Raw genomic sequence first — 25,987 nt, 5'->3', positions numbered from 1 at the left:
GGATAAACAAGTTTTGTAATAGTTTCAGTATCAAAGAAACTGTGTAGAATGAGGGTTCCTGTACAAAAGTGACACAACACTGTTGTGAAACCTAAAAAAACACAGTTTTATTTTGCACATTACCCTAGTAACAATCAAAATAAATGACATTTATTATATTTTTGTGACTGCAGAGATACAAAGAAGGATACAAAGTGAGTAAAATACTGGTGATATTTAGATGAGGAAATATTGCTCACTCTGGTTCTCATACTGTTTCAGTCAAATAATCATTTTCTCATGCTCTTCAGAAAATGTAACTTCTCTGTGGTTATTACACACCACTCCTCCATCACCATCTCCTTCTGTGCTGGCTCCTCCAGGCACGGGCCTCTTCCGTCTCTTGTTGAGCAGAGGGTTGTTGGACATGTCCAGGTCTTTGATCTTTACCTGGTCGTAGTCAACTCGCATGGTGGCCAAGGCACTGGTCATTTCCTCCTGTTGGAAGACAGAGCAGTTTTGTGCTGTAAGTCTGGTGCGTTACTGCCACCTTGTGGTCATATTCAGACAGTAAACAGATCTCGATGGAGTGGGTCCCACCTTTACATCATCCCACAGCTCCTTGTCCTCTGTCAAAACACGAGTGGTGTGGAGGGGTGTTGGAGGGACCACCATTGACTGCTGCAGTATAAAAAACACAAAAACCTCATCAACAAAATTGCAGGTTGTAAAATGTATTTGCAACATGCAGTTGTTTAGTCACAGTATTGACAAAGTGATAACTTACACTAATCCAGGGATGGTTTATGAACTGTCCAATGGTCATCCTCTCACTGGGGTCTGTTTTCAATAACTGAATGATGAGCTGTTTGGCTACAGGACATAAAATAAAACACAGTTAAACAACATCAAGCACTTACCCCAGTATGGCTTTAATGTAATATGGACCTACGATGATGTTGTCTCTTTTGTGTTAACTGTAAAGGTTGTGCAGTTTGTGATTTAACAACGTATCACAACAGTTTGTGAAATAGTTAATAATAGTTCTTTGACTGAATGAAATGAGTTGCAGCCAGATGGTCGGATTACGTGCAACATTTAAATCTTTTGTGTGCCAGAAAACCACAACAATGAGCTGGATGTCACTGAAACAACCCTGAGAGGACCTACAGCAGTAATAATTCTCGCTTTGAGCAGCGTCTTTGACATTACATAGTGTTGTGTAATCCATTGAATACAGACATGATGACTCTAACAGGTTTTAAATAGGAAAATTAAATTTCATTGTCGATATTATTTAGTGTGTGGCATTTGTGCTGATTTTCATACTGAGTAAGAAGATGGTGTAATTAAAATTTACACACCACATTACAGAGGTTTGAAACGTTTTCCTTGTTATTTATGAATTTTAAGTCCAAAGTCTGACCTTCCTCAGAAACGTCAGCCCACTCAGGATTGGGGAACTCGTATTGGCCCAACCTGATCCTCTGCTTCATGCCTGGAGAGATGGCCTGACCTGTGTTTGAGTAGAATGGAGGAAAGCCACACAGACTAGAAACAAAAAAGATGAGACTATTTTAGTTTACTGTCCCCTTTAACCAAAGCACAGAGATGAACATTAACATACAGTGTAGTTGAACAGCTATAAATGTTTCCAGTCCAGTCGCCAGAAGAAAATGTTAAACTTGTACGTTTCTGCAAAACATGGACATGTTAGTTTTGTACGTTTTCTATGTACCACATCAGCATTTCCACAATATGTGTCAATATGACGTTTTCATAACATGTTTATGAGTTGATTTTCAAGAGAGCAGTTGATGACATTGTGACAACTGATGGATGACTGGTGAGAGACGCCTGTTCAAGACCATATCAACCTGCCGACTAACTGGCTCATTTTAGCGACCACTGAGATGGTTTTTAGCTGTCTTTGAGGCACCACAAAAAGGATATTTTGAACAACACATGGGGAGATTTTCCAGCTGTGTTTCTGAGGACTAGTGCATATTTTCAACAAGACATTAGGAGGATTTCCATCTATGTTTGGTGCAATAAAACCAGGTATGGTTTTATTGCACCAAACGAGTTTTGCTAATCCAAACGAGTTTTGCTAATCCAAACTAAGTGTTTTTAATGTCTAAACCTAACCAGACCTTAAAGAAAGCTTAGTCATAATATACAACAGAAAACTGAAACGTATATAAATGTAAAGTTTCATCATTTATTCTGGCGATTGCGCTGATGTTGCGTTAAGTTGACTGACTTGCAGAAGCACATGATACTCACAGAATGTACATGATTACTCCAAGAGACCACATGTCACATGACTTATCATATTTCTCTGGCCCAAGTACTTCTGGGGCTGAATGGATAAATAGATACAGGAAAAAAAACAACACAATGACGTGGAGAATGAACAACAAACTCGCACAGCAGCAGGTCAATACGCAAACACACATTCAGGACAACGATGACAGTGAATGACAGCAACCATATCCAAAACTTCTACCTGTAATCGCGCAGTTACAATACTGACTCGAGTGCAATGTGCACCTGCTACTCTGCCACAGCATCATCACGACAGCAAACACTCACCAACGTAGTATGGAGTGTAACAGGGAGTTTGAAGGGAGTTGTGCAGCGCCACCTCCTTAGCAAACCCAAAGTCAGTCAGTTTCAGGGTAGCGTTACTCTCCTTGGTGGTATACAGCAGGTTTTCAGGCTGCAGCGTGCACGAGAGAGTGAGAGATTCAAAACGATGTATTAAGCGAAAAATTCTTTCTTACATCCTCCGTGAAGCAGTACTTTGACAGAAGCAGTACCTTTAAATCCCTGTGAGCAATGTCCACATGGTGGAGATACTCTATGGCTGTGCCGATGTCATGCATGATCTCTGATGCCTCTGATGGACAGACATTACACAGAGTTATAATACAGAAACCCATTTAAACTGCTTCGTGTAAACTGTAACCCACCTCTCTCTGTGAAGGCCTGGTCGCCTCTGACCTGAATGCGACTGAACAGTTCGCCTCCCTCCATACTGAGACAAGATGAACAAAGAGATCAGAACTGGGGCAGCGAGGGTACTTTTGGTAAACAACCACATTGCACACGCAGTTCTCCTCTGCAATCACGGTCGGACAAAGCAAGTCATTGTGCCCATTGATTTACTGTTCAGATGAGTCCAGTCTTCTGAGCTGTGGCAGACTCAGAGGGAAAGTCAAACCGAAAGCAGAATTTACACAGAGCCATTGTGTTAATTTTGCACTATAAAGTTAACATGTGGTCAGTGACACAAATAAATCCTGTCAACCTTATTCTGTGGTAAATATAAAGAAAAGTAACACTTGAAAACAGTCTGTATCGGATTATTACCATTTTCTGAATCTGTTGCTCTGTGCTCTGAAGTCTCACTTTGGTTTTCACTTTGAGTCCAAATAATAATAAAGTAAACAAATAACATAAAACATCGAAAATGGTAAAATGGTTAAGCTCCTTTTAAACAGGTCCTGTGGGACTTTAAGGAGGATGTCGCTCCAACAAACTCAGAAAAAGAATTCCATACACTTGGACCCTGGTATATTACTTAGAAGTACAATCTGCAGTAAGACGCCAGGACACAAACAAAAGCAAAAACAAAAAGTATAAGAGAGAGCAGATGTGTACTTTTTTCTCTTTAGCAGCAGTGTGTTTTTTTTAGAAAATCAAACGCAGGCCAGGTGTGGAATGAAATAAAGCTCAGCTGGATATCAATACCATCCAGATGTTTGTTGATACGGCAGTCCTGAACTGGCTATCAACTTTAGGATGGCCTTCTGTCTCTCAGCTTCAACAGAGACTTTTTTTGCATTCATAAATGCACAAAAAGCTGTACCACGTTGTTGAAAACACACACATATATTTTAGCATTGATTGTCCCCCTCAAGGCCTAAAAGAAGCAGACAATATTGTATGTATAATGCAGTGCTGGTAATGCTCACCATTCCATAATGATGAGGAGACACTTTTTCCCCTGGTGCATGTTCTCATACAGGCTGAGTATGCGGACGATATGGGGACCTCCGGAAACTCGCCAGTGCAGCTCAACCTCCCGTCTGGCTTTAGGAGTGTCATACAGGATCTGCTCCACGCCACAAAACCACACATCAGTCAAATGCATCTGTTCCATACTTGTCAAGAGGAAAGGTTTTACATCTGCGTTTATGTTTGCAGAACACACTCTCCAAGGCTTTTTTTTTTTTTTTAAATATTAGTGTGACGTCCTTGACACAAAATCAATAAACACACACACAGACAGAAGCACATGTCCTATTGTGAAGACACACGGTGTATTAATGGCCACTACTGAAGCCATTGATCTTCAGCTGCTTGTCAAGCAGTGTTCTAGACAGAACATTAAGAGTGAATACTTTTAGACAGCATTTGGCAGCATGATCTATCTTTAAAGGCACATCAGTGACGCTGTGGTATCACAGAGAGGGCAGAGGATGTCCTATTTTCCATGATATACGAACCCCAGACTCATTTCTTTGGACACTGTGGGAAAAAAAAGGCTCAGTCATGAATGTTTATAACAGCGTGACTTTGCTCCAAAGCCTACATGCTCAGGTCACAACATCACCACTCACAGAGCACAAGATTGCTTACACAGTGTGAGCCAGCTCTTAACATTGCACCATACCTTTTTGGTCGTGGCTTACCACCAAAGACACAGCAAAGAAAACATGTGGAGGCACTCATGGGACTGTGCTTCCTGTTTGCTTTTTCTTAAGGCTTTGCTGCAACCTTACATCTGTTTATTGACTTACCAGCTCTGAATATGTCACAATTCATATTTCTCAAGAAGACTCATAGCAATTTCTGTAAACATTTGATAAGCTGAGTGCATAGTGTTGAGATGGTGGGCTATAAAAATGCAGGTTTTCACTTCTGTTAACCGCCACAGGCTCAAACGATGATCTGAAGTATTAACAGAGCAGATCATTGTTCACACGACTGTCGTGAAAACTGTGTCAGAGCATCCCAGACAGCACAACAGTCTGACAAACACATCCACTGTCTGGGTAGCCCAGTCACTGAATTTGCTTTCATGTTGCTGCTGCAAACATCCACAGTCTAATTAATATTTAATCTGCGTCACATAAAATCCTCCCAATATCACAGGACAAATCACAATTCTGGACAAATTTGCTGTATAAGACACCCTTAAACGGCGGAGATCACAGATAAGACATTAATTATTGATAGGAGCCCCCCCGCCCGGTGACAGCAGCTTCCAGAGGACTGTTTAGATCAGGATAAAGAAGGACAAGCACACACCTTGAGGGCACATTTCTGCCCTGTTTTCTTGCAATAACATTCCAGCACTTTGCCGTTGATTCCCAGGCCGAGAACCTCAGCTGTGATTTTATAGTCATCTGTCACTGCGTTTCTCCTGAACTCCAGTTTCGAGTAAGCAGGTGGCTGGAGGCCAGTGAGGCCGCTGCCCAAGCTGCTCTCCAGTCTGTTGGAGTCACTGTGGTGCGCTGTCCCGTGCTGCGCAGTAAGAACAGTTACCGACTGGTCCTCCTGGTTATGATTCATTTTTTTCTGTAAAAACCAACAGCGATGCAGATCAAATCACATCAGTTTCTGCCGCAGAAAGAAAAAAAAAATCGGCGTCATCCTAAATCCTAAATTTATGTCCAGAGGACTTTCGTACTTCCCGACAGAACTTCTCCACCCACTTTGAACACTCTGGGGGCAAAATGAGGTTTTCAATCCATAAACCTCGTTAGAGTTCAGAAAAGGGCGGAGGTCTGATGTCGCACCGTTATACAGGCATAAAAACCAGACTCCAGCTGATCTCGGGATGGATGTGTAGAAACGGTAAGTAAAGCTAAATGACTGCGAGGAAAGAAAATGCTACTAAGAAAAAAAAAGATGAAGTGCGGTACCCCTGCCTGGTCCTCATCACGGTTATCTGCCTCTTCCTGCAGGGTACACCAACCTCTCCAATTCCCTTACGTCAGCGCGGAGAGGCTCAAATTCGTTTTCTTAAAGGAACAACCACGCGTAAAGACGCACGGCAGGGTACCAGTAGAGAGAGCAAAAATGACCAAAAGCCATGGCCAGAAACGAATATTATATAAGTATAAGTAAGACTCGAATATAGGGGTGCAGGGAAAGGAGGCTAGACTCTCTCAAAGGATATAATTGTGTCCCGGTTTTTTTGTGGAATCCCTCCAGTTGTGGGCCAGCAGTTTTCCTCATCGCATACTGATGATCTGATAATAATGTATGTATAATGTCAATAAAGCCATTGACATAGCGTTAAGGAGGTTGAGTGTGAGAGAAATCCTAAGAGGACATCATGGCACTACCATGGCGCACAAAGGGTGCCAAAAGTCATTCGGATCTGACGCGAAGCTTTTGTCTTGTATAGCTGGATGTGCTGCTTCTTTCTTTCTAAGGCGGCCAATATGTTTACAATCTCACCACATTTACATTTCAGGTATTTAAATAACACATTTGCATGCGTGGTCTCTTTGATTTGAAACTTGAGCCAGGATGTAACAACAGACACCCAGAGAGCGACAAACCTGTTGCTTTTGTTCTGTGCTTGGCTTTGGCATTCGATCACAGGACCATTCAGTGTTTGCCTGATGCTTTTTTCTCTTTGCTGCTATTTGTCTCCCATGAGCATGAAGAAAAACACATTATTTTTGTAGATGACTGACTTACATACGACTCTTATGGGCTTTATTATTGTTACACGGTCACACTTAAATTTTCACTGCAAAAAAAAAAAAATCTTTTCAATAATTTCTTTTTGCAGATTTAATTATTTAAACGGCCTAACATAATATTGAAGCCTACTTTGCATTCTGTGTGTATGTGGCCAAAAACATGGCCACACATTCACTAACTAGTTCTTACAAAATGTTTTGCAGACTTTCAATGTGGGAGATTTCGAGAAATCTGCAGTGTGTAATTGTACCAGCTGGATATAACCCGATTCAGACACTAACAAAGTGATTACAGCTGCATGTTTCCTTTACTGTGAGGCTGTAAGAGGATGGCTGTTTAGGCTAAAGTGTTAGTTAGCCCTGGAGGGCGCGGTCCAGCACACGCTCATCTTTAACAGGAAAGGGCATGGTGACTTGCAGCTGTCTGTTCTCTTCCATTGTGCGCTGGATGGTCTCGTAGGCGTTGGAGTTTCCAGACCAGCAGCGACGAGCCACCTGCAGCACACAGAAACAGATCAGAGGGAGCCAACGAACAGTTTGAACACACTGTAGTAGCAGTGTGCTGCTCTTCTGTCCACACTCTCACCCCATTGGAGACGTCCCAGTTGAGCATCAGACGAGCTCGCTTCGCTGCCTCATCTGAGCCGTCCAATAGCAAACCAAACCCTCCATTCATTACCTCGCCCCTGTGGGTGAGGCAAGAGGTAAAAGTAATCAACACACTGACTTTGTGACAGATAAGTATTAATTACATAAACTGCTTTGATAAATCACAGTAACCATTCACACAGATTGATGTTTACCGGATGATTAGCCGAACTTACCAGCCAACGCCACCACCGTTGTGCAGGGCCACCCATGTGGCGCCTCTGAATGCATCACCGACAAAGTTCTGGACCGCCATATCTGTAAGGGGGGCACACTCTGAGTAGTCAAGTTGACTTTTCAAATTTATTCCTGCAGTGTTACTGTTTTAAATAAGAAGAGAGACAGGAATGCTGGGAAAAGAGAACAGGAAGCAAATGCTGCTCTCTTATGCTCGATCGTCTGTCACAATGTGATCGCTCATCTTATGTTGCTGGTTTTCGGCTTTTGAGCTGTTTGTTTCTGTCAGTCTAAAATCGACAAGTTGTCATGTTAAACTGAAGCTTCATCTTAGCAAGTCTCTAGCTGTGTAGAGCAGTAGCGAGCACACCACATACCTGCACAGAAGGCAGATCCATCATAAACATTAGAGGTTTCTCTGAAGGGGCTGTCTGTGCCGCTGACATCATGATGGTCTCTGCTAAGAACCACAGGAGCCTGAGCAACAGAAGCAACATAAGACACAGTTGGGACTCCAGTGTAATCTTGATACCATGCAGACTGCAGAAACCACAAAATAATCCTCTTTGCAGACAATGCATGATCTTACTGAAACTCTCCCATCAGCAATAGCTTGGTTGATAGCCAAAGCGATGCAAACTCTTCCTTTTTGGTCGGAGTAGAGGATTCTGGCTTGGGATCCTACAACCTAAACAAACAGAATACACAGAAGAAACCAGTTTATAGGAGCTATGTGACTCTTCATCAAGTGTGAGAGCAAATGCATGCATTGTGGCTGCAATTTATGGGAGGGACAGTGGGGTTGGGGATGTCCTTACCACTTTCCTGATCACATCAACATGTCCCAATGATTTGATGTTAGCTGCACACCTACGTGTTTATGTTAGATATAATTTCCTTTGGCGCTACAAAGGGTTAACCCCCTTATGTTAATGTATGAGACACATCATTTCTGGTGGTGTTTAGTCCTTTCCTGTTTTTTGCAGTGCCGGCCACTTAGTCAAAGAAAAGAGCCCAAGTCCAGAGCACAAGGCAGCCAGGCTGCCACGTTTCAGGTGTTTTACCTTCTATAATCATAATGTCTTGGTACCACTATCAAAGAGGTTGGTCGTTAACATTGATTGAATGACCGAGCTGTTCTGGGCCGCCAAATCACTAAGCTGGTTAACTTTAACAGATAACACATTTTTTAGCAAACCACATGCAGTGGCAGGTCTGCTCTCAGGAATTTTGTGCTTTTACTTTTGACTTGGCTGACAATAACTAATCTCACTCTTGGGCCAAACAAGAGACACATGACACATGATGTCTTATTTCTTGGTTAATACAAGTAGAGGAGTCATGAAAGGCCGACTTAGCTCAAGTAAAGTTACATCTACCAGAATATGACATTGGCCAGTAAGCACATGCTTGGAGAGTTAACTTATTATCGAAGTTTTACTGCAAATCAGAGGTTCCCTACATTTTTATAACTTGCATAGAAAATTAGGGTCCACCTCATTTTCAATTAGCTTTCTGTGGCCTAGAGGTTAGAGAGGCGGCTTGTGACTGGAGGGTCGCCGGTTGGATGTAAAAAAAATATATATATAGTGAAGAATAAAGTTTGAGGTTTTTGAGATTTGAAGATTTCAGAGAGAGGGACAGAAGAGGAGAAGAGGAAAACAAAAGGACGAGAGGGAGAAGAGGACAGGGATTTGCACCGTGAGCTATCATGTTATCTCAAAGAGCGCATTGCTTTTAACCTATTTCTTCTATAGCAGTAAAGCATTCCTGCTTAAAATAATCATAAAACATAATTAATAGGATTAATAATGTTATAGTTTCTTGTAGTTAGTATCATAACACATTTAAATGTTTATATAGTATATTCATAATGTATTATATATGTATACGGGCAGAAAGTGCCAAATTAACAGCTTCACCACTTGCCAAATCACCCTTGGGGAGATGATTTCCCAGAAAGTTACTGACCATTTTGTGTTTCCCCGCCTCTCTGATCCAGCGAATGTTGTCATTGTACTGCTGTCTGATGCGATCAGTCACATTGGCACTAATTTCCTTCAGGACAGTAGCAGCAATGTTGTCCGTTACAGCAAGATCTTGAGGGTCACCAGATGTGCACACCCAGCGAAACGGGCCGAAGCCCAAAGAGAAAATGTCCCTGGAGCAAAGGCAGAAGGAGCGAGATCACAAACAAATTACCACAAGAAGAAAAGATTTGATCATAGTTTATTGATCTGTCCATTTCTAGACATACACATCAGGATCAGTGTTGGATGAAGTAATTAGGGAAATGACTCACCCCATAATGTGCTGGACATAAGAAGGGTAGAGGAATTCAGTTGCTCCTCCACCAACCTTTTGTACCTCTGCTCCTATAAAAACAGAAAAAAAGAATGTTTATTTGCCTGACATGGACTGAATGATAATGGTAATGTATACTGAGTGTGTGGGTTTCGTGATTGTTAAATTACTGACCAGCTCTCTGGGCCTCCAGGAGAAACGCATTACCATAGTCCCAGAAGAACATACCAGCATCAGACAGCTTGTTGATGGCCTTAACTTGTCTTCGAAGGCTGCAATCATATGTAAAGTATATTATTTCAGCTTACAAGACCCATATTTTTTAGGAAATAAATTATAGCAAAGTCCCTCTGTGTGATTCATCTGACCTTTCTTGGACCATAGTTTGGAAACGATTAGGATCAGTGGACATGAGCTGATTTGCCTGTCGGAAGCTAAGTTGGACTGGATAGTAACCTCCGTTATATGGGTTGTGAAGGGAGGTCTGGTCTGAACCCAAATCCACCAGGAGGTCCCCTGTCTTCTCATATTCCAGTAGCAGCCTCTCCCTGGTTCAAAAGTTAGAAAAGACTATTTAATGAAATGTCTCGCTGTAGTGGCAGACCTGAGTCATCGTGTCTCGAAAGCAGAAAGCTTTCACCTCCCACTTACCACAAGTCTACGATGTTGCCATGATAACCCAGACTGAGGGGGGTCTTGGAGCTCTTGGCCTCTCTGAAAGAAAATATTTAAAAGAATCAGAATATTATTGCATCTTACAGCATGCAGGTTCTGGTATCGTACTGTCTTTTAGGTGGAATTAGACGTCCTCTTTCTGAATTTGGAGCAACGACAACATACTGAACATATAACAAATGGTGCAGTGGTGGAATGTACATTTACTCAAGTGCTATACTTAGAGAATGAACTCCCTAACAGTAGACTATATAAAGTAACATTAGCGCAACCTTGACAGCAACAATAAACAATAACACATCTGTCCTACATTTTGTTTGCTTTCTTTCCGAGAGATAGAAGAGAACATCCACACCACACTCATGTCTGCACTGTAAATATAAAGTACAGTCAGCAACTGGTTAGCTCAGCTTAGCATAAAGACAGGAAACAAAGTTAAGGCTGCCTCTGATGGAAGACAATGGAATTCACCTGGAGTTCAGTAAGTTAAGGGCCCAGCCAAGAAACTGTTTGGCACATAAACTCCCATAAAACTGCAACTTGTTATTTTTTTTATACTTTGGTTTTTATAGGGAGTTGGCAAATGAGAAACACTGTTGTAAATATTAAGCTGTCACCTTGTCCCTCTGTGTCCTTCTGTTACTATTTTTTGTGCAAAGTTCAGCTAACCAGCATCTAGCTTTGTATCCAGCATACAGACACAAGCTTTTTACTGATCCTCTCATCTAATTCCTTGAAACAAAGTGTACATGTATGTATGTAAGTGTGTGACAGTACGGTACTCACAGGAGCAATTTTTCTTTTACTTTTGATACATTCTAAACATCTTAAATAAAGTACTCATGCACTTTTCCTAATTTTCTATGCAGGATTTCTTGAAATCTGAGTCTTTTTAGTGAATAATATTGCGACTTAGTATGGATTGTCAACATGTCTAAAAAGAGCCAAAGAGCACCATTAACATTTAAATATCCGTTTTTTTAACCATGTCTTTGATGCTCATAATTACTTTTTCACTTCGTTACCTGATGCGTTTAATGCAGTGCTCCATGCTGCTGGTGACCTCCATCAGCCAGCCCTGCTCATGTCTCTTTCTGAGCGGCGCCTCATCCACCTACATAGAAATGAAATTGACACACTGGCATGCGATATTTCCTATCATTCTTACTCAGTCAGCAGTAAGTATTAACAGGAAATGACTGGACGCCAGCTGACCTCTGCAATCACGCCAACACAACCGGCAATGACAGCAGCTTTAGCCTGAGCTCCACTCATCCCCCCGAGACCAGAGGTCACGAAGACACGGCCACTCAAGTCACTGGAGCCCAGGTACCTCCGGCCGGCATTCAGTACAGTCAGCTACACAGAAAAACACCAGGAAAATAATAAAAATCAGAAACTACAACTTCAATCAATGAGTGTTTTTTTTCAGCTCTAAACATTAATTTTTAGAGGTCTAATGAGGTAAAGCTAGCGAGTATTTCATAAAAAATAAGTAAGCAAAAAGTAAAAAAAAAAACGTCAACAAAATAAAAATAAATACATTTGTATGGAAGAATTTGTTTCCTTTCTTGTTCTAACACAGAGAGCCACTTTAAAAAAAGTGTTTTATATTTCGCATGAGGAGTTGCTGCACTGCTGTGCGCACATGCTTTTTAAAGTATTTAACAAACCAAAGTGCCATGAACGATCCCTTGAGGTCCGATGTAGCAGTAGCTGCCTGCTGTCATTTGACCATACCTGAAAACGGACAAACAGAACACAGATTACATCGAACCATCTGTACCCACAAAGGAGGCATATTTAAGCAGAATTTTCTTCCTGATATAAAAATAGTAAAGAAACCAAGTAACATTATGTAAAGCATCAAAATGCTTACATTGACACGCCAAGCGCAAACATCTTTTCATACTGAGTTCTGGAGGAGTAATTTGGAATAACCTGAGCAATACAAAAAAGACATGAATATATCAGTATACAGTAATGCATGTGGGCTGAAAGTATCAACTTATTAAGTCGTATGTGAGGTGGGCACATACCATGCCATTGGTGATGATGGCACGAGGTGAGGACGGCAGGCTGGGGAACAGGCCCATGGGATGACCGCTGTACATGACCAGGGTTTGTTCCTCTGTCATCTCACTCAGGTAATGCATTGCCAGGCGGAACTACACCCAACAGGACACAAAGCTGAAATATTCATAGATTCAGACCCTATCCATGTCTATGGGAGACAAACTAGTTGAACACAAGCTAACCCAAGGCTTACCTGGGCCCAGTTACTAAACACCTGCCCGTTTCCTCCATAGGTCACGAGCTCCTGGGGGAACTGAATGGTAAAGAAGACATTAAACGAAAGTGAACCCAGAGATTTAGTGAGCTAAGTCACAAATTTTTAGAAGCTGTGTTAGAGGCTCACCTGAGCTACTGCTGGGTCCAGGTTGTTCATGATCATTAGCATTATGGATGCTGCTTGACGTGTGCGGCATGGGTACTGATCGATGGGGTAAGCTCTGAGGAAACAGTGGGAAATGCACATCTCTGTTGTGGCGGAACAAAAAACAAACAAACTACACAATACCATCTCAAAGCAAGACCACGTAACCTTTGCCACTGCCACCAACCTTTTGCCACAAGTTTTAATTACAGGATGACACTTCGAATTTCTGTTTATTTCTAGTTAGGTGCTGTTTGTTAAATATGTAAATTAAAGCTAACATCATCTAACATCAGCCACCACATGCTACTGGTCATAACCTCTGACTGGAAGAGAAAGATGAACGATATGAGAGCTCCCCAAAAGTGAAGCCCTAACATCTCTGATGTTTGGCTGCAGTAGAGGTTGTAAATCCTGCTGCCCCCTCTTGGTGTACATGCCACGAAACACTAACTGTCATTAAAGGGACAGTTCACTCCAAAATCAAAAAGATGTATATATTTTCCTCTTACCGTCAGTGCTATTTATCTATCTAGATTGCTTTGGTGTGTGTTGTTGAGTTCCAGAGAGAACAGCTGTATAGATCACTGCTTTCTGTGAAATACAATAGACGTAGATTCTTCACAAGGCAGTCATCTCTACAGCTGATTTCTCCAAAAGTTTGCTGAACTAACGGGAAAAATATGTATTTTTGAATTTGGGGCGAACTGTGCCTTTAAAGTCCTGCTGAGTTGGACTCTCGTTGTCAGGTTGTCTCACCTCATGCGTAACGTGGGGCAGAAACGGTACATGTAGATGTGCCCGTGCTGTCGCAGCTCTTCAGCAAACTCTGGTGCGAGCGTTTCGTGGAGGGAGGGAGGAAAATAACGCAAGGCATTTCTCAGTGCCAACTTGAGAAAAGAAAGAAAATGGTAGGTTAGGTTAGTGAGCGCACTGTACAGTTTTAATAAAGTCAAATGGATGAAGAGATCTTTGGCACTTTTAGACTCCTCTAGTTAGAGCACCCACTGTGTCTTTTAATCATTGACTGAAGCCTTTGATCCGAATTTGGGCAATCATTTGAGGACCTTAGAAAATAATCAATTTTTTAGGACAGTGAGACAAAAACAGTGATGCAATAAGGACACAGCATAGCAGAACCATTCTACCACTGGCACATTTACACTAAAGCTGACATTACCATGAGCTGCACCCACCTTTAGATCATTCTCACATGAGCTGATAAAGTCCAGAAGTAGCCTATGTTCTTCTTTAAATTTTGATTTGATAGTTTTAGACTGGAGCCAGTCTAAAACTAGTGCTGCAGTGCACTCAAAAGAAGTTTCATAAAGTGTATCTGGATAACAAAAATATCAAAAGAGATGTTTACTTACCCGCTCCTCCTCTGCTGTAAGGTTGGGGGTCCGCACAGGTGCATGTGGCACACTTGGGTCTCTTCCCTGATTGGGAGGCAGAGGGTCCAGGGGTAAACCACTGCATAGCTCCTTTAAAGAAGACATACCGCTGCTAATTTTCAGAATGGACAATGCGGAGAATGGACAAGACGCTGGAGACTCAAGGCGACTCTTTCACCCTCACTGCAAGAAGACCATTGGGGAGAGAATATTTGAGGGCGAGTACTCCTCACCTTATTGTCTCATTGGCTTCTGGTGGTCTTCACAATCCACCAATGGCGCAGCATGGAGAGATCAGGGTGTTTGGTAATTATTGATCCCTGAGGGAGTTTGAAGTGGCTCATGCTTCAGTGGACAAACACTGACAAAAACCTCCCTCTGACCCAAGTTTATGAGCGAGATAAAAGCAACACAATGAAAAGCAACGAATGAGATTCTCAATGAGCTTTAGGGTTAGGGTGTGTTATAAATGTTTATACCATTATTGCTCCTATGTGTATGAAAAAAAAAAAATACAATAATTACACAACGAACATGTGCTTTAGTTTGGTATGGTTTGTTGTCCACACACAGGGAAATCCTGTATTCAGAGCTTAGTGGTTTTGTAATTAAACAAGTGTGTCTCAGGGCGTGCAGAAAGGTCAACAAATGTAGAATCATGTTATTTCCCTTTACAGTTTTACTGGCATTTAGTAATAAATGACCATCACCACCAACAACAACGACCAACAGATCCACACAGATCTTTAATCAAGGCTAACCTTCTGACAACAGAGAAGCACAGCTTCAAGGTAAGGTAAAATAAACTAGCATTTTGTGACAATATGTTTAACTCCATTACCTCCTGTTTTAGCTTCTCTTGAGTTCACAGAATTGCTCTTTCTGACAGTGTTGACTTGCAGCATGATGAATACGGCTGAAGGTCATTATTGCAATTAGAAACTGAGGACATAAAGGTAGGAGGTAAAGAGGAGGGAAAGAAAAAGAATACCAAGAAGAGGTATGTTACATTTTATTATAAAACCTTCAACAATTTTCACTTCAAGTCACTCCAGTCAGTCCTGTGTTGCACACAAACGGTTGCATTAATTTCAACTGAGGTAAAAGGTTTACGTCTAGTTATAAATTAGCAAAAGAAATGCAGTCCCACAGTAGAAAGTTGTTCTTCATTACGTTCTTCACACCTCTGTGAATTTAGCAACTTCATCAGTAGCATTACTGATATAAACTTTTGAGTTTATTATAAATATAAAGTTTGCATAATGTGTGAAATGAAATATTCTGCACATTATAAGGAAATTGCATAGATATGAAAGAAATGAAAAATGTATGAGCGCAAAACATGTTTTTACTGTAATTTTACAGTTCCAGAGCATATGCTACAGCAGGTTGAACTTTATATCTTATGATAAAGGAAATAATGAAATGTGCATTATACACCTCTGAGTGTATAATAAGCTTGGTCCTCTAAGGAAGATTCTTTAATTTTATTTTGCAAGAACCCAAAGCCACGTGTGAATAACTCTGAATGCAGTATATAGACCTTTCCATTGATCATATTAAATTACCTTTTTTTTATGTACAAGTCCATCTTATTCATAATCGAATGTTTAAAGTCGAAGTGAAATTAAAAGTCATCTTTTTTTGTAAACCACATGAGGACACATCTGAAACTGAAATGTTGATAAAGAACTTGTTTCCACAGAGCCAAACAAAATTGCACTGTTTTGGACCATATTTGCATAAAGCAGCACACACAGATTTTTAACAAACCCCATTAGCTTTCCTGCTGAAGTTCTCTTCGGATCTAAGTTACAATAGGAACACGCATCATGTACTGCACCTTAGCTTACTGAACGAGCGACCAAACAACATTCCCAGAGAAAGAGTGTGTGCTAATATCAATTTTGCAGACTGGATAGCTAATTAGCTGGTAGGCTTCAGCACATTTAACAGCATGTACAGTACCTGCAAATATGACTTAAGTCAGTTCAGATGCTGGTGTGGTCTTTACTTCAATACCACTGTGTCCAACATATTATATGGGAATGACCTGTAAGTTACGGCACAAGTTTACTTTGTGATCACTTTCTGATATCTCTGCAAAAAAAACTTTTTCTTCCTTTTTTAAAATAATATATAAAACTTACTGATTTTAAAAACATGCTGATGTAATTTGTGGCTGCAATAAACAATGATAAAATACGACTTCATCGGACTTAAATGTCTGTTGGCTTATGTTGCTACTAAGGTTCATCACTAGCTTTCCTCTGAGCTCTTTGTGTTGGGTTGTGTGCTATTAGTGTCTTGCTCAGTGGCAGATGCTGAGTTTGCACCTGAAGCTTCTGCAAATGCAGAGTCTTGTGAGGTCTGGTCTGTTTCTGATGATTGTTCTTGCGGTGTCTTCTCATCTTCTTGAGGATAAAGCTCCGGGTAACGCTGCATACACTCCTGCATGGCCCTGAACTGCTCCAGGCACTCAGAGCCCTTCACCTCCTCCTTACTATAGTGGAAACAGGAGAAGGCATCCTTAAATTCAGTCCCACAGGGACCACTGGCCATCCCACCCAGGCAGGGACAGCTCCAGTTGATCTCCCCACTGGGCAGAATCAGACCTAGGATGGGGAAAGGGGAATGAAGTTAATATGCGGGTAATAAACTTTATCCTGATGATATGTAGCATTTAAGATTAAACCTGAGCCCCTGTCATTTTGCCCTCAAACTTGACAGGTGCCTTGGCTGATGTTGACTGTATTATTTTCAATTAATATAATGAGGGATGGGAACACCAGTATCAACAACAAACTAGGCACATTTTAGGAGAGGCTACCCCTTTCTATTTTGGAATATGTGGTCTAACTGAACTTGCCAGCGTTAGGTGTATTTGTCGTGAAGTCAGGAAGACTGTTATCTTTGAATGGAGGCATAAAAACATACTGGCATATTTGTGCAATATAAAGAGGTGGAATTGAATTGGAATCGAATCACGATTTCCTGAGAGTAACGCCCCTAGTTTTTAATGACACTTAAATATGGAAACAGCAGTACTAACCTTCAGGAATTTTACCATGGTTTATCATTACAGTGATAAGCATTTCATCCTGGGTACCTAGCAGCTGGCAACCTTACTGCTCCTCACCTCGCTCCTCATACGGGTCATTAGGATCTTCCTCTATGAGCTCAGCACTGCTGGGTGTTTCATGATCCTCTTTGGTGACAAAGATGATTTGGTCTTTACCTGTTGTAAAAATCATGAAAAAACAACACAGATCATCAGTGACAAATATTGTGGGACCCAATCCAACACAAAGTCTTGCTAAGTGACATCTGAAGCCTCTGCTTATGACTCACAAAGTAATAACAGGTTCAGCAGTTGCAATCTTGACATGCTGAAGCTGAAGTTCACCCTTTCAGCAGCGTTGTGCATATTCTTTACTAACTGAAGAACCAATTTATCAGATCTACCTATGATCTAACAGATAGCTCAATCGATCGGGGAAATAATCATGGTATAACCTAAAACAAGACCTTGTGAAGTTACGGGACGAGGAATATGAATCTGTTTTGCCCCTCTTGATAAGTTCAGTGGTGGACGCAGCATTCAGATCCTTTACTTAACTATAAGCATCAACACAACGACAATGTACAAAATACTCCATTACATTGCAACTTCTACTTAAGTGAAAGTACCCAAGTATTATGATCAAAATGTAATGCAAGTATCAAAGGTGAAAGTATCGATTCTGCACAAAAAATGTCCCCTATAGGTATTTCATTAGTATATATGACATTACTACATTGTTAATGCTGATGCTTCCCTCGCTTCCCTTTCCCTCTGAAATGTAGTTGATTTCAAGTATAAATCACCATAAAATGCAAACATTCAAATAGAGTACAAAAAAGTCATACTTAAGTGGGGTACTTCAAATGCACTGTGCTGAGTTACTTTCCACCACTGAGACGTCAACTATGAGGCAAGTTCAACATACCAAGGGTATCTTTCAAAAGGTGGTTATCACCTCGGCAGGTAAACCCAGGCATATCAATGAGCGCCTTCATATAAAAAAGCTATTTGCCGCATATAACAAATCGCAAACGTGGACAAATCTACTGGTAGTAAAGTAGCATATTTTACAGACGAAGGGTAAATGAAAATCTGACTATAATTACTGACTTGAAGGGAGCCCTCACGAACCACGCATTGAGCTCCGGGCTCTTGTTTGAATGATTTTCCTGAGATTTGATTGGTCAGTAGGCGTTGTTCTTACAGGTTTCTGTTATCCTAACACGTTATGTTAAATGAACGCAACGCTGAAAACCACAAATCCTTTGTTTTCAAGATGCCATCATGAGAGAAAACCTTGACTTGTACTAATGATAGAGCTAACTAGACTGACTCAATGTGACCTCGCATGAAGTTTAAGAAACTCAGCACGATACTGTCACTGGTAGTGTGGTTCCTGGTCAAGGTTAAACACTGTGATGGTTATAGTTGGCACGCACAGTTACCACAGTCGTGTTCACTGGTAGGTTCAGACAGACAGGGCCAAGTTTACACGTCTAGCAACTTCACACTAAGCCAACATTATGTTTTAATTGAAACTAATATCAATTTCTGGGTTAATTAGCTTCCCAGATAAGTTAACTTAGCATGCTCACCTTCCTGTCTGACCGAACTCATTTCTTCACGATAGAGGAGATAAATTTCCTCTTCTTGATTTACTACACACAGCCAAAATGATTACCACTATTACTGACACACAACACAGAACATGAAAATGTCCAAAGTTTTGTGTCCAGCATCAGCTAGCTTGTTTCGCAAGTATCCTTTCTGGAGCGTTAAGTCTTCTTCTTCACCTCCTTTTCTGTTTCCGGTAGTGCATGCGCTTCGTGGTGCTTTGCTGCCCCCAACACAAACCATGCAAGAAAACCAGAGGACAACTTCGTAAAATGCTCATAATTTAGGACAATTAATATTTTTAAAGAAAATAAGAAAACATTGATGCTTACAATTACGAATTCTGTTTAGGCTTAACTCCTTTTCCCACTTGGCCAGTTATTTAAAACTCACTATAACGAGGTGGTTAAGCAGATATCAGTGTTTATTACTGTTTGTCAACAACTTTTACCTTTTCTTGAAAGTGAAATCAATAGTGAAGGCTAATGTCTTAACAGGTAATGAAGGACTGTATAACGATAATGGAGCATTAAAGTTAAGTGTTACAACGTTCAAAAACATGAAGTAAAATGATGTTTAAATAAAAACCCAGGATATATTAACACCATAAAAAAGCCCCAGAAACATCATGGCATAAAAAGAAACCTTTCATTGCACCCTAAAGGCGAATATTCCTCAGATGCAAATCACATGCTTGTGAAAATGATTTTACTTCAGTTAAGTAAGAGTCAAAAGATGGAGCCTTTTTCCACAAAAAAGTTTTATTGAGAATGTTTTTCTAGAAGTTTGTTCTGAAATGCATTTATTTTTACGTATTCAAAAGACTTTTATCTTACACATAAGACAAATTCATATGTACAGAAAATCATAATTTGTCAGTTGTGGGAGCGTGATAATGTAAGTATTCTTAAAGCAGACATTTAAAAAAAAAAAAAATCATAAGGGGTGGAGACAAAAATGAATTTGATGTGTGAGCTAATACTGCTTCTCCCTGGGAATGCCGTACACAAAAATATGTTGAACAATTTCTTTTGACAGCTGGACCCCAATGTGAGCTCTACATCCTGTTCTTACAAGACCCTGCTGAAATATACTATAACACGGAGTCACAAATCAGGGAAATGACAGTACTTGACTCAGCCTTTGACAGTCCAGCTTCAGGTCCACACCTCCTCATAACTGGCAGGTTGACAGAAAAAATAAAATAAAACTGAAAATAATGGCATAAACTAAAATAACATCAAGCAGAACATCGAGTGCTTGTATACACATGGCAGGCAGGTGACCTCCATAATCCAAGTTGAGTATGCCTGCATACTGAAGCGCTCTATTATCAGTCTGAAAAAAGAAGCAAACTCCCACAGGACTTCATCTCATACACAATGGAAGCCTTTAAATGAATCTTGAGGAGCTACAGTCTCAGGTCACTTAGAAAATCTGATGGAGTACAACTGAAATGTCAGTTTTAGTGTTACATTTGGGAGATTCCTGGAGGGAGCAACAGGGTGTTTAGCCCCACCACCTTGCAACATCCCATTTCAGCTGAGATTCCTGGAGAGTCCTGAAACATCCTGAAACTCCAGAGCTGACGATGCAGGGGCTTCACATGGATGTAAAATAAATGTAAAGTTGGTGATCCTAATAAAAGTTGACTGAAGGTGGGAGGAGAATTGGCTTTTCTAGAAGAGCAGGCCCCCCATGCTGCCTACTTCGCTCTGTTCTTTCACAAAGATCTCAAAGTACTGATAGATGATGGTGACAGCCAGCAGAATACCAGTGCCAGATCCAATGGCTCCGAGGAAATCAGCCATTACCGATAAACCACCGATACAAAGACCACCAAAGGCAGCAGCAGTGGGAATGTACCTAGAACACAATGGAAAGAGCAGCATAAATGGCAGATATTGAAATACATTCATCCTGATTGTGATAGTGGTTAAAATGGTTTCACATGTTAGCTTAGCTTAACTTAAAATTTGAATACATGTGTTCCAAAATGTTGAATCACTCCTTTAAGTGGTACATTTTGTCAAAGCACACCCAAGCAAAACCAAGGAACAGCGAAACGTTTTCATTAAATGTATTTACACTCTTATATAAATATTGCCAAGTTCAGCACACCTCTAATTCACTAGGGAGGCCTGATCTGTTTTCTTTCACCCGGTCAATACCTTTAACTGATAATTACTTGCTTTTCATGGCCAATGATTAATACGATAACCAAAATCTTTACATTTTTATAGTTTATAAATAAGTTCATAGCATATAGTTTATGTGCACCAGAGGGTAAGAAAGGCTGATATGCACTGAGCCTGCTTCATCTCTTTCTTCTTTGGTGAAACAACATTTATTTCAAAGGACTTTTTACAAAGACAAAACACAAAGGGGAGGTTATTCTAAGGCTAAAAACTAAAAACTAAGGGATTCAATGAGTCAGTTGTTGACCTTGGGATCACTATGTATTACAAAATCTTAAATGATGACGTTGCAGCAACAGCTGAGGCCTGATGTAGAGCTGAAAGCTTTAAAAAAAGTAGTGAGATTACTAATTACTTATTTTAAAAGTCCTCCCATTCTTCGAGATTGTTCATATACGTATGCTATTGCATGAACAAACCACTTAAGCAGAGAACTAACTGAGTGAAAGGCCTTTTTCAAGTCAAATTCAATACAAAAGCAATGGTTTTAAAGGAGTAACAACACTAAACAATGGCTTCAACCCATTCAAGTGTCTCACTAAAACATGACAGTGTGACAGTGAGCCAGCAAAAAGGATGTGTTTATAAAAAGGTGATTTTACCTGTTGAGTTCATGAACCATTGAGGTTTCTCTGTGTCCCCTCATCACCATCTGCTGCTCTTTAAGCTGTTTCGCCACCTGGGTGAAAGTGAACAACAGAGCTTTAAAAACACACTCTGTTTAAAATAAATCCATAACAACATCTGCTCCAAAGTGGCTACAACTTACATCTTTAGCAGAAGAGCCTGAGACTTCAATCCAGGTTTTGGAGAAAAAGGCACATGACCCGAGCATGAACACAATGTAGATAAGTGCATGTACAGGATCCTCCAGAACAGAGCCAAACGACTCAGGAGGAGAGAGGTAGTAACAGAGTCCACCTACGGGGTAGGCACGGGCTGGACCACCTGACGATGTGTCCTACAAACATGACAAAAATTCAAGTTTTAATGGGCAAAAAAATGTTCTTGTATCTGGACTTAAGAAAAAAAACAAAACAAAGTGAACAGAAATGCACAATTAAATGTATACTTACAGACCAAGTCCCAAGCAGATTAACCAGAAAATTGCCACTGAAGCGCGTGGAAAGCATCTGGGAGATAACATATAAATTGGAGACCAAGGCAGACTGCAGAATGATGGGGATGTTGGAGGTGTAGAAGAGCTTGATAGGGTAGGTGTTGTACTGGCCACGGTAGCGAGCGGACTTGATGGGCAGGTCAACTCTGAATCCCTGTAAGATGATGTGGAAAACAACTGTGTCAAAATGTTTAGAGTCCCAAACCTCCCCATCTTGTCCATGAGCAATTCCTATTATAAACTTTGAGAAAACTTCCCTTTTACAAAAACGCCAACTTCTCACCTGAAAGTATATCACTACAGCAAAGACAAACACTGTAGCGATGAGGTTCATGAGGTTGGGCAGGTTTTGTCTGTAGAAGGCCTCTCTCAAGGCACGTACTTTGTCTGTCCGAGTGGCCAGCAGATGGAAAAGCGCAATGATTGCTCCCTCAAACTCTGTGCCTAGAAACATAAAGTCACAAAAATAAGGCACAGTTCTGTGAAGAGCAGAGGACCAACAGTATGGACTCTCATCACTGCTATGGCATTTACATTTATTAACCAAAAATAACACATTCAACGACCGCTTTGTGGTTTATTACCTCTTCCAGTGTTGACAGTAGTGGGGCTGAAGGCCTTCCAAACAATCGTCTCACAGATGTTGGTAGCAATGAACAGTGAGATCCCTGAACCCAGACCGTAGCCCTTTTGGAGCAACTCGTCCAGCAGCAGCACAATCATACCAGCCACAAACAGCTGTAGAAGAACACAGTAGATACTGTGAGCTGAGGAGCTTATTTTGCTTAACGGATAAATTCATTTTAATTTAAACAAACCAGCTGGTCATGTATTTTTAATCATAACACATGAACAACGAGTAATTGAACATTTTAATTCGACAGAAAGAGAGAAATTTCTCCAATATACTCTGAAATGACCTTGATGCACTCCTCGCACTTGAATAAGAAGCAGAACAGTGGCTTCAGTGTCACACTCTTGGATTCACCGAGAATTATATGCTCGATAATGACAATGTGAACATTACTGAGGGGGATTTGTCTGCGATAATGAATCACCAATATCTGGGCAACTTTGAGGTAGCAGAGCAGCTGATACTGATCCAAGCTAACACAGGACTTCATTTAAAGAACACAGGAAAGAGAATCCATAATCCGCATCTGATGGTTTGTTCTAAATTATAATGTTTGTTTTCCACATAACAATATTTCAATTTTAGTGTATACCAACTAAACATTACACATTTGGTTCAGAAAAATTAAAAGAAATTTCCTCTTCTCACCTGAATGATGATGAGCAGACAGATTCCAGCACCCATCTCAGAGGGATCGCCATACATGCCGGTCATCACATATACGATAGCCTGGCCAATAGTGATGATCATTCCAAACACTGACAAACATTAACAGGGATTAGACAATCTATTCACATAACTATGATTTCTAACCATCTGATGAGTGCTTACTTACATTTCTGAGCTCCATTGAAGAGGGCTCTGTCCTTCGGCGTGTCTCCAACTTCGATGATCTTAGCTCCAGCAAGCAGCTGCATTATCAGGCCTGAGGTGACAATAGGCGAGATACCCAGCTCCATCAGAGTACCTGGAGAGAGATATTCATGTTAGGAGATACCGGAGGGAGAGCAGGCATACATTTAATCCTTTACTCGGTTAGTGGCTGACAAATACCTCTGTTTGAGGCCAGAATTACTCGCATCCAGTAGAATGGATCTGCAGAGTCTGAGGACATGATGCCAAAGAGGGGGATCTGGAGGAAAACAGCATTAACACAGTATGAGAGGCTGATATTTTTCAACTGATTGTTTGACCTTGCAAGTGCTGAAATAATGCCTCAAATAAAAGTTCTATCATAAGCCTTTCATTCACTAAATAATCAAATCGTGTAATCAAACCACTCAATGAAAACTACTCAGTATATTACTGTGGAAAAATCCATGAGTTTTTCATTTCAAATAGTTTGACAATAGTCAGGAGTCAGGACACAGATTTCTAAATAGACTGCACAGTGCTAATTTCACCAAACTGGAGTAAGGACCCTATTATTATAAGACCAGTCAGAAGACTGTTAATCAGCGCATTATTTATTTATTTACTAATCCTCTCTAAAATCTAAATTTAAAAGCACCAAAAATTCTCCTAAGTTTGCAAATTTAAGGTACATTCTGGGGCTTGAATAGCAGTGTTGTGCGGTTGTCAGATTTCTTGACATTTTTTGAGCAAAATAAATCAGATTTATAACTAATGAGAATGTTGTTACAGTCAGTTTTCAACAAGCGCTGACAATAATAAATTGTGACACTTACCTGGCAACACACCAGGAAGATGAAGAGAGTGATGGCTGTCCATAATACCTTCTCTCTGAACTGGATCTGTTGAACAATCACATGATGAGAGCTTTTATAACAATATAACTAAAGCGACGCTAAGATAAGGGTTTTTTATTATTATTGCCATATGAGTTAACGTATCAATAAAATGAGTTTAAACACACCTTTCTTTCAGGTTTTTGGATTTCTGGCAGCACTGCACAGAATGGCTTTATCACCTCCAAGAATTTGACTGAAAACAAGCAGACATGAGCATTTATGTGAGCCAAAAGGAAATGATAGCACGTCGTCAGGAGGACGTGGCAGTGAATGGTGGGCGGACTCCAGACACGTTTGAATTTACAATAACCAAAAACGAACAGATCTGCTCATCAAACAACGCAGTTTCTAGCTATTTTACCAGAGCTTTACATCACCATTGCTGTGTGTTTCTTATTAGCATTAAGTGTCTGATTTAGGAACAGCAGGCTAAAGATCACGCCAGTTGTGTTATGCGTCGTCATCACTAGACTGTCGGTGTCTTTGAATGAGTGGCTAAGAAGTTAGCTTCGATGATGTTTCCAGCCAACATCAACCACCGCGGCGCTTATAAGATCCCACTACAAGCAAGAAACCCAGCTCACAAAAAAAACACTGATAATTATTTAACCGAACTGACGAGCAACTTCTCTTCACAAACGCCTCATAATAGGACAAAAGCAACTGCAAACTAGCTAGCTAGTAGCGACACGAGCCTGCTATCAATGAGGCGCTAACCAATGTCACTTGCTAACTAAGTTGTCTCAAACAGCTAAAACAGCCTTCTGAGTCTTGCTACACAGACTCTAAACATGAAGTGTCGGACAAGTCGTGTGTCAAAGTCATACTCACTGGCCATGATGTCCCAACTGTCCACCTCTGTGCTCCCTTTACTGTGTAAATCTGGGCAGAGCGAGTCTCACTACAGGAGGAGGAGGAGGAGAAACTTTAGAGACACGTCACCACTACGGACACGAACACTAAAGACATAAAGAGCCAGCCTCCATAGTCATTCATGATTAGCAGTTAACATTAAAGTACAAAGACGGATACACTTTTTTTATATATATTCATATATATAACTCAATTAGAACATATAGTTAGCGCGACAGCTCTCAGTTTCTCCTCCTTGAATATCTTTTTATTTTTTATTTTGTATTTAATATCATATATGTGCAATATTTACACAAATCTATTTTTCCTGGTCTTTCTTTCTGCTTGTTCTTCTTCTAAAGAAAGTTTTTTTCCCCCTCAACAACAACAACAACAACAACAACCATAACGA

General features: G+C 40.6%; 4 protein-coding genes across 5 annotated transcripts; all 4 read right to left on the bottom strand.

Annotated features, from left to right (window-relative positions):
• Positions 1 to 85: 85 nt before the first annotated feature.
• Positions 86 to 6,566, bottom strand: LOC124056440 (MAP kinase-activated protein kinase 2-like). The gene is made up of 10 exons (XM_046383866.1): positions 5,299 to 6,566; positions 3,960 to 4,099; positions 2,955 to 3,019; positions 2,802 to 2,881; positions 2,575 to 2,701; positions 2,266 to 2,341; positions 1,406 to 1,530; positions 767 to 852; positions 580 to 660; positions 86 to 477 (listed from the first exon to the last, which is right to left on the bottom strand). Exons 1-10 carry the CDS (start codon positions 5,560 to 5,562, stop codon positions 262 to 264), a joined length of 1,260 nt encoding a protein of 419 aa, XP_046239822.1. The 5' UTR covers positions 5,563 to 6,566; the 3' UTR covers positions 86 to 261.
• A 430-nt stretch (positions 6,567 to 6,996) lies between these two features.
• uroc1 (urocanate hydratase 1) lies at positions 6,997 to 14,548 on the bottom strand. Its single transcript, XM_046383865.1, has 19 exons — positions 14,322 to 14,548; positions 13,708 to 13,838; positions 12,931 to 13,024; positions 12,781 to 12,840; positions 12,551 to 12,679; positions 12,391 to 12,452; positions 12,185 to 12,251; positions 11,727 to 11,870; positions 11,537 to 11,625; positions 10,488 to 10,550; positions 10,205 to 10,384; positions 10,011 to 10,108; positions 9,835 to 9,907; positions 9,504 to 9,693; positions 8,122 to 8,220; positions 7,910 to 8,009; positions 7,532 to 7,613; positions 7,294 to 7,393; positions 6,997 to 7,202 (listed from the first exon to the last, which is right to left on the bottom strand). Exons 1-19 carry the CDS (start codon positions 14,445 to 14,447, stop codon positions 7,062 to 7,064), a joined length of 2,028 nt encoding a protein of 675 aa, XP_046239821.1. The 5' UTR covers positions 14,448 to 14,548; the 3' UTR covers positions 6,997 to 7,061.
• A 790-nt stretch (positions 14,549 to 15,338) lies between these two features.
• Positions 15,339 to 19,226, bottom strand: chchd4b (coiled-coil-helix-coiled-coil-helix domain containing 4b). Of its 2 annotated transcripts, XM_046383863.1 has the most exons (3): positions 19,002 to 19,226; positions 17,482 to 17,580; positions 15,339 to 16,957 (listed from the first exon to the last, which is right to left on the bottom strand). In XM_046383863.1, the coding sequence occupies exons 1-3, from the start codon at positions 19,021 to 19,023 to the stop codon at positions 16,602 to 16,604; spliced, it is 477 nt and encodes a 158-aa protein (XP_046239819.1). In that variant the 5' UTR covers positions 19,024 to 19,226; the 3' UTR covers positions 15,339 to 16,601. The 2 variants fall into 2 exon arrangements, with proteins under 2 accessions (XP_046239819.1, XP_046239820.1); XM_046383864.1 differs by lacking the exon at positions 19,002 to 19,226 and having other exon boundaries at positions 17,395 to 17,523.
• A 537-nt stretch (positions 19,227 to 19,763) lies between these two features.
• sec61a1 (SEC61 translocon subunit alpha 1) lies at positions 19,764 to 25,692 on the bottom strand. The gene is made up of 12 exons (XM_046383861.1): positions 25,555 to 25,692; positions 24,849 to 24,916; positions 24,661 to 24,726; positions 24,026 to 24,104; positions 23,808 to 23,939; positions 23,621 to 23,730; positions 22,923 to 23,076; positions 22,622 to 22,782; positions 22,295 to 22,492; positions 21,988 to 22,179; positions 21,821 to 21,897; positions 19,764 to 20,886 (listed from the first exon to the last, which is right to left on the bottom strand). The coding sequence occupies exons 1-12, from the start codon at positions 25,559 to 25,561 to the stop codon at positions 20,700 to 20,702; spliced, it is 1,431 nt and encodes a 476-aa protein (XP_046239817.1). The 5' UTR covers positions 25,562 to 25,692; the 3' UTR covers positions 19,764 to 20,699.
• Positions 25,693 to 25,987: the final 295 nt, after the last annotated feature.

Source organism: Scatophagus argus, chromosome 3, assembly GCF_020382885.2.
Source record: "Scatophagus argus isolate fScaArg1 chromosome 3, fScaArg1.pri, whole genome shotgun sequence".
Lineage (NCBI taxonomy): Eukaryota > Metazoa > Chordata > Actinopteri > Scatophagidae > Scatophagus > Scatophagus argus.
The sequence above is the reverse complement of the archived record's forward strand: the minus strand, read 5'-3'. Positions and strand labels throughout refer to the sequence as shown.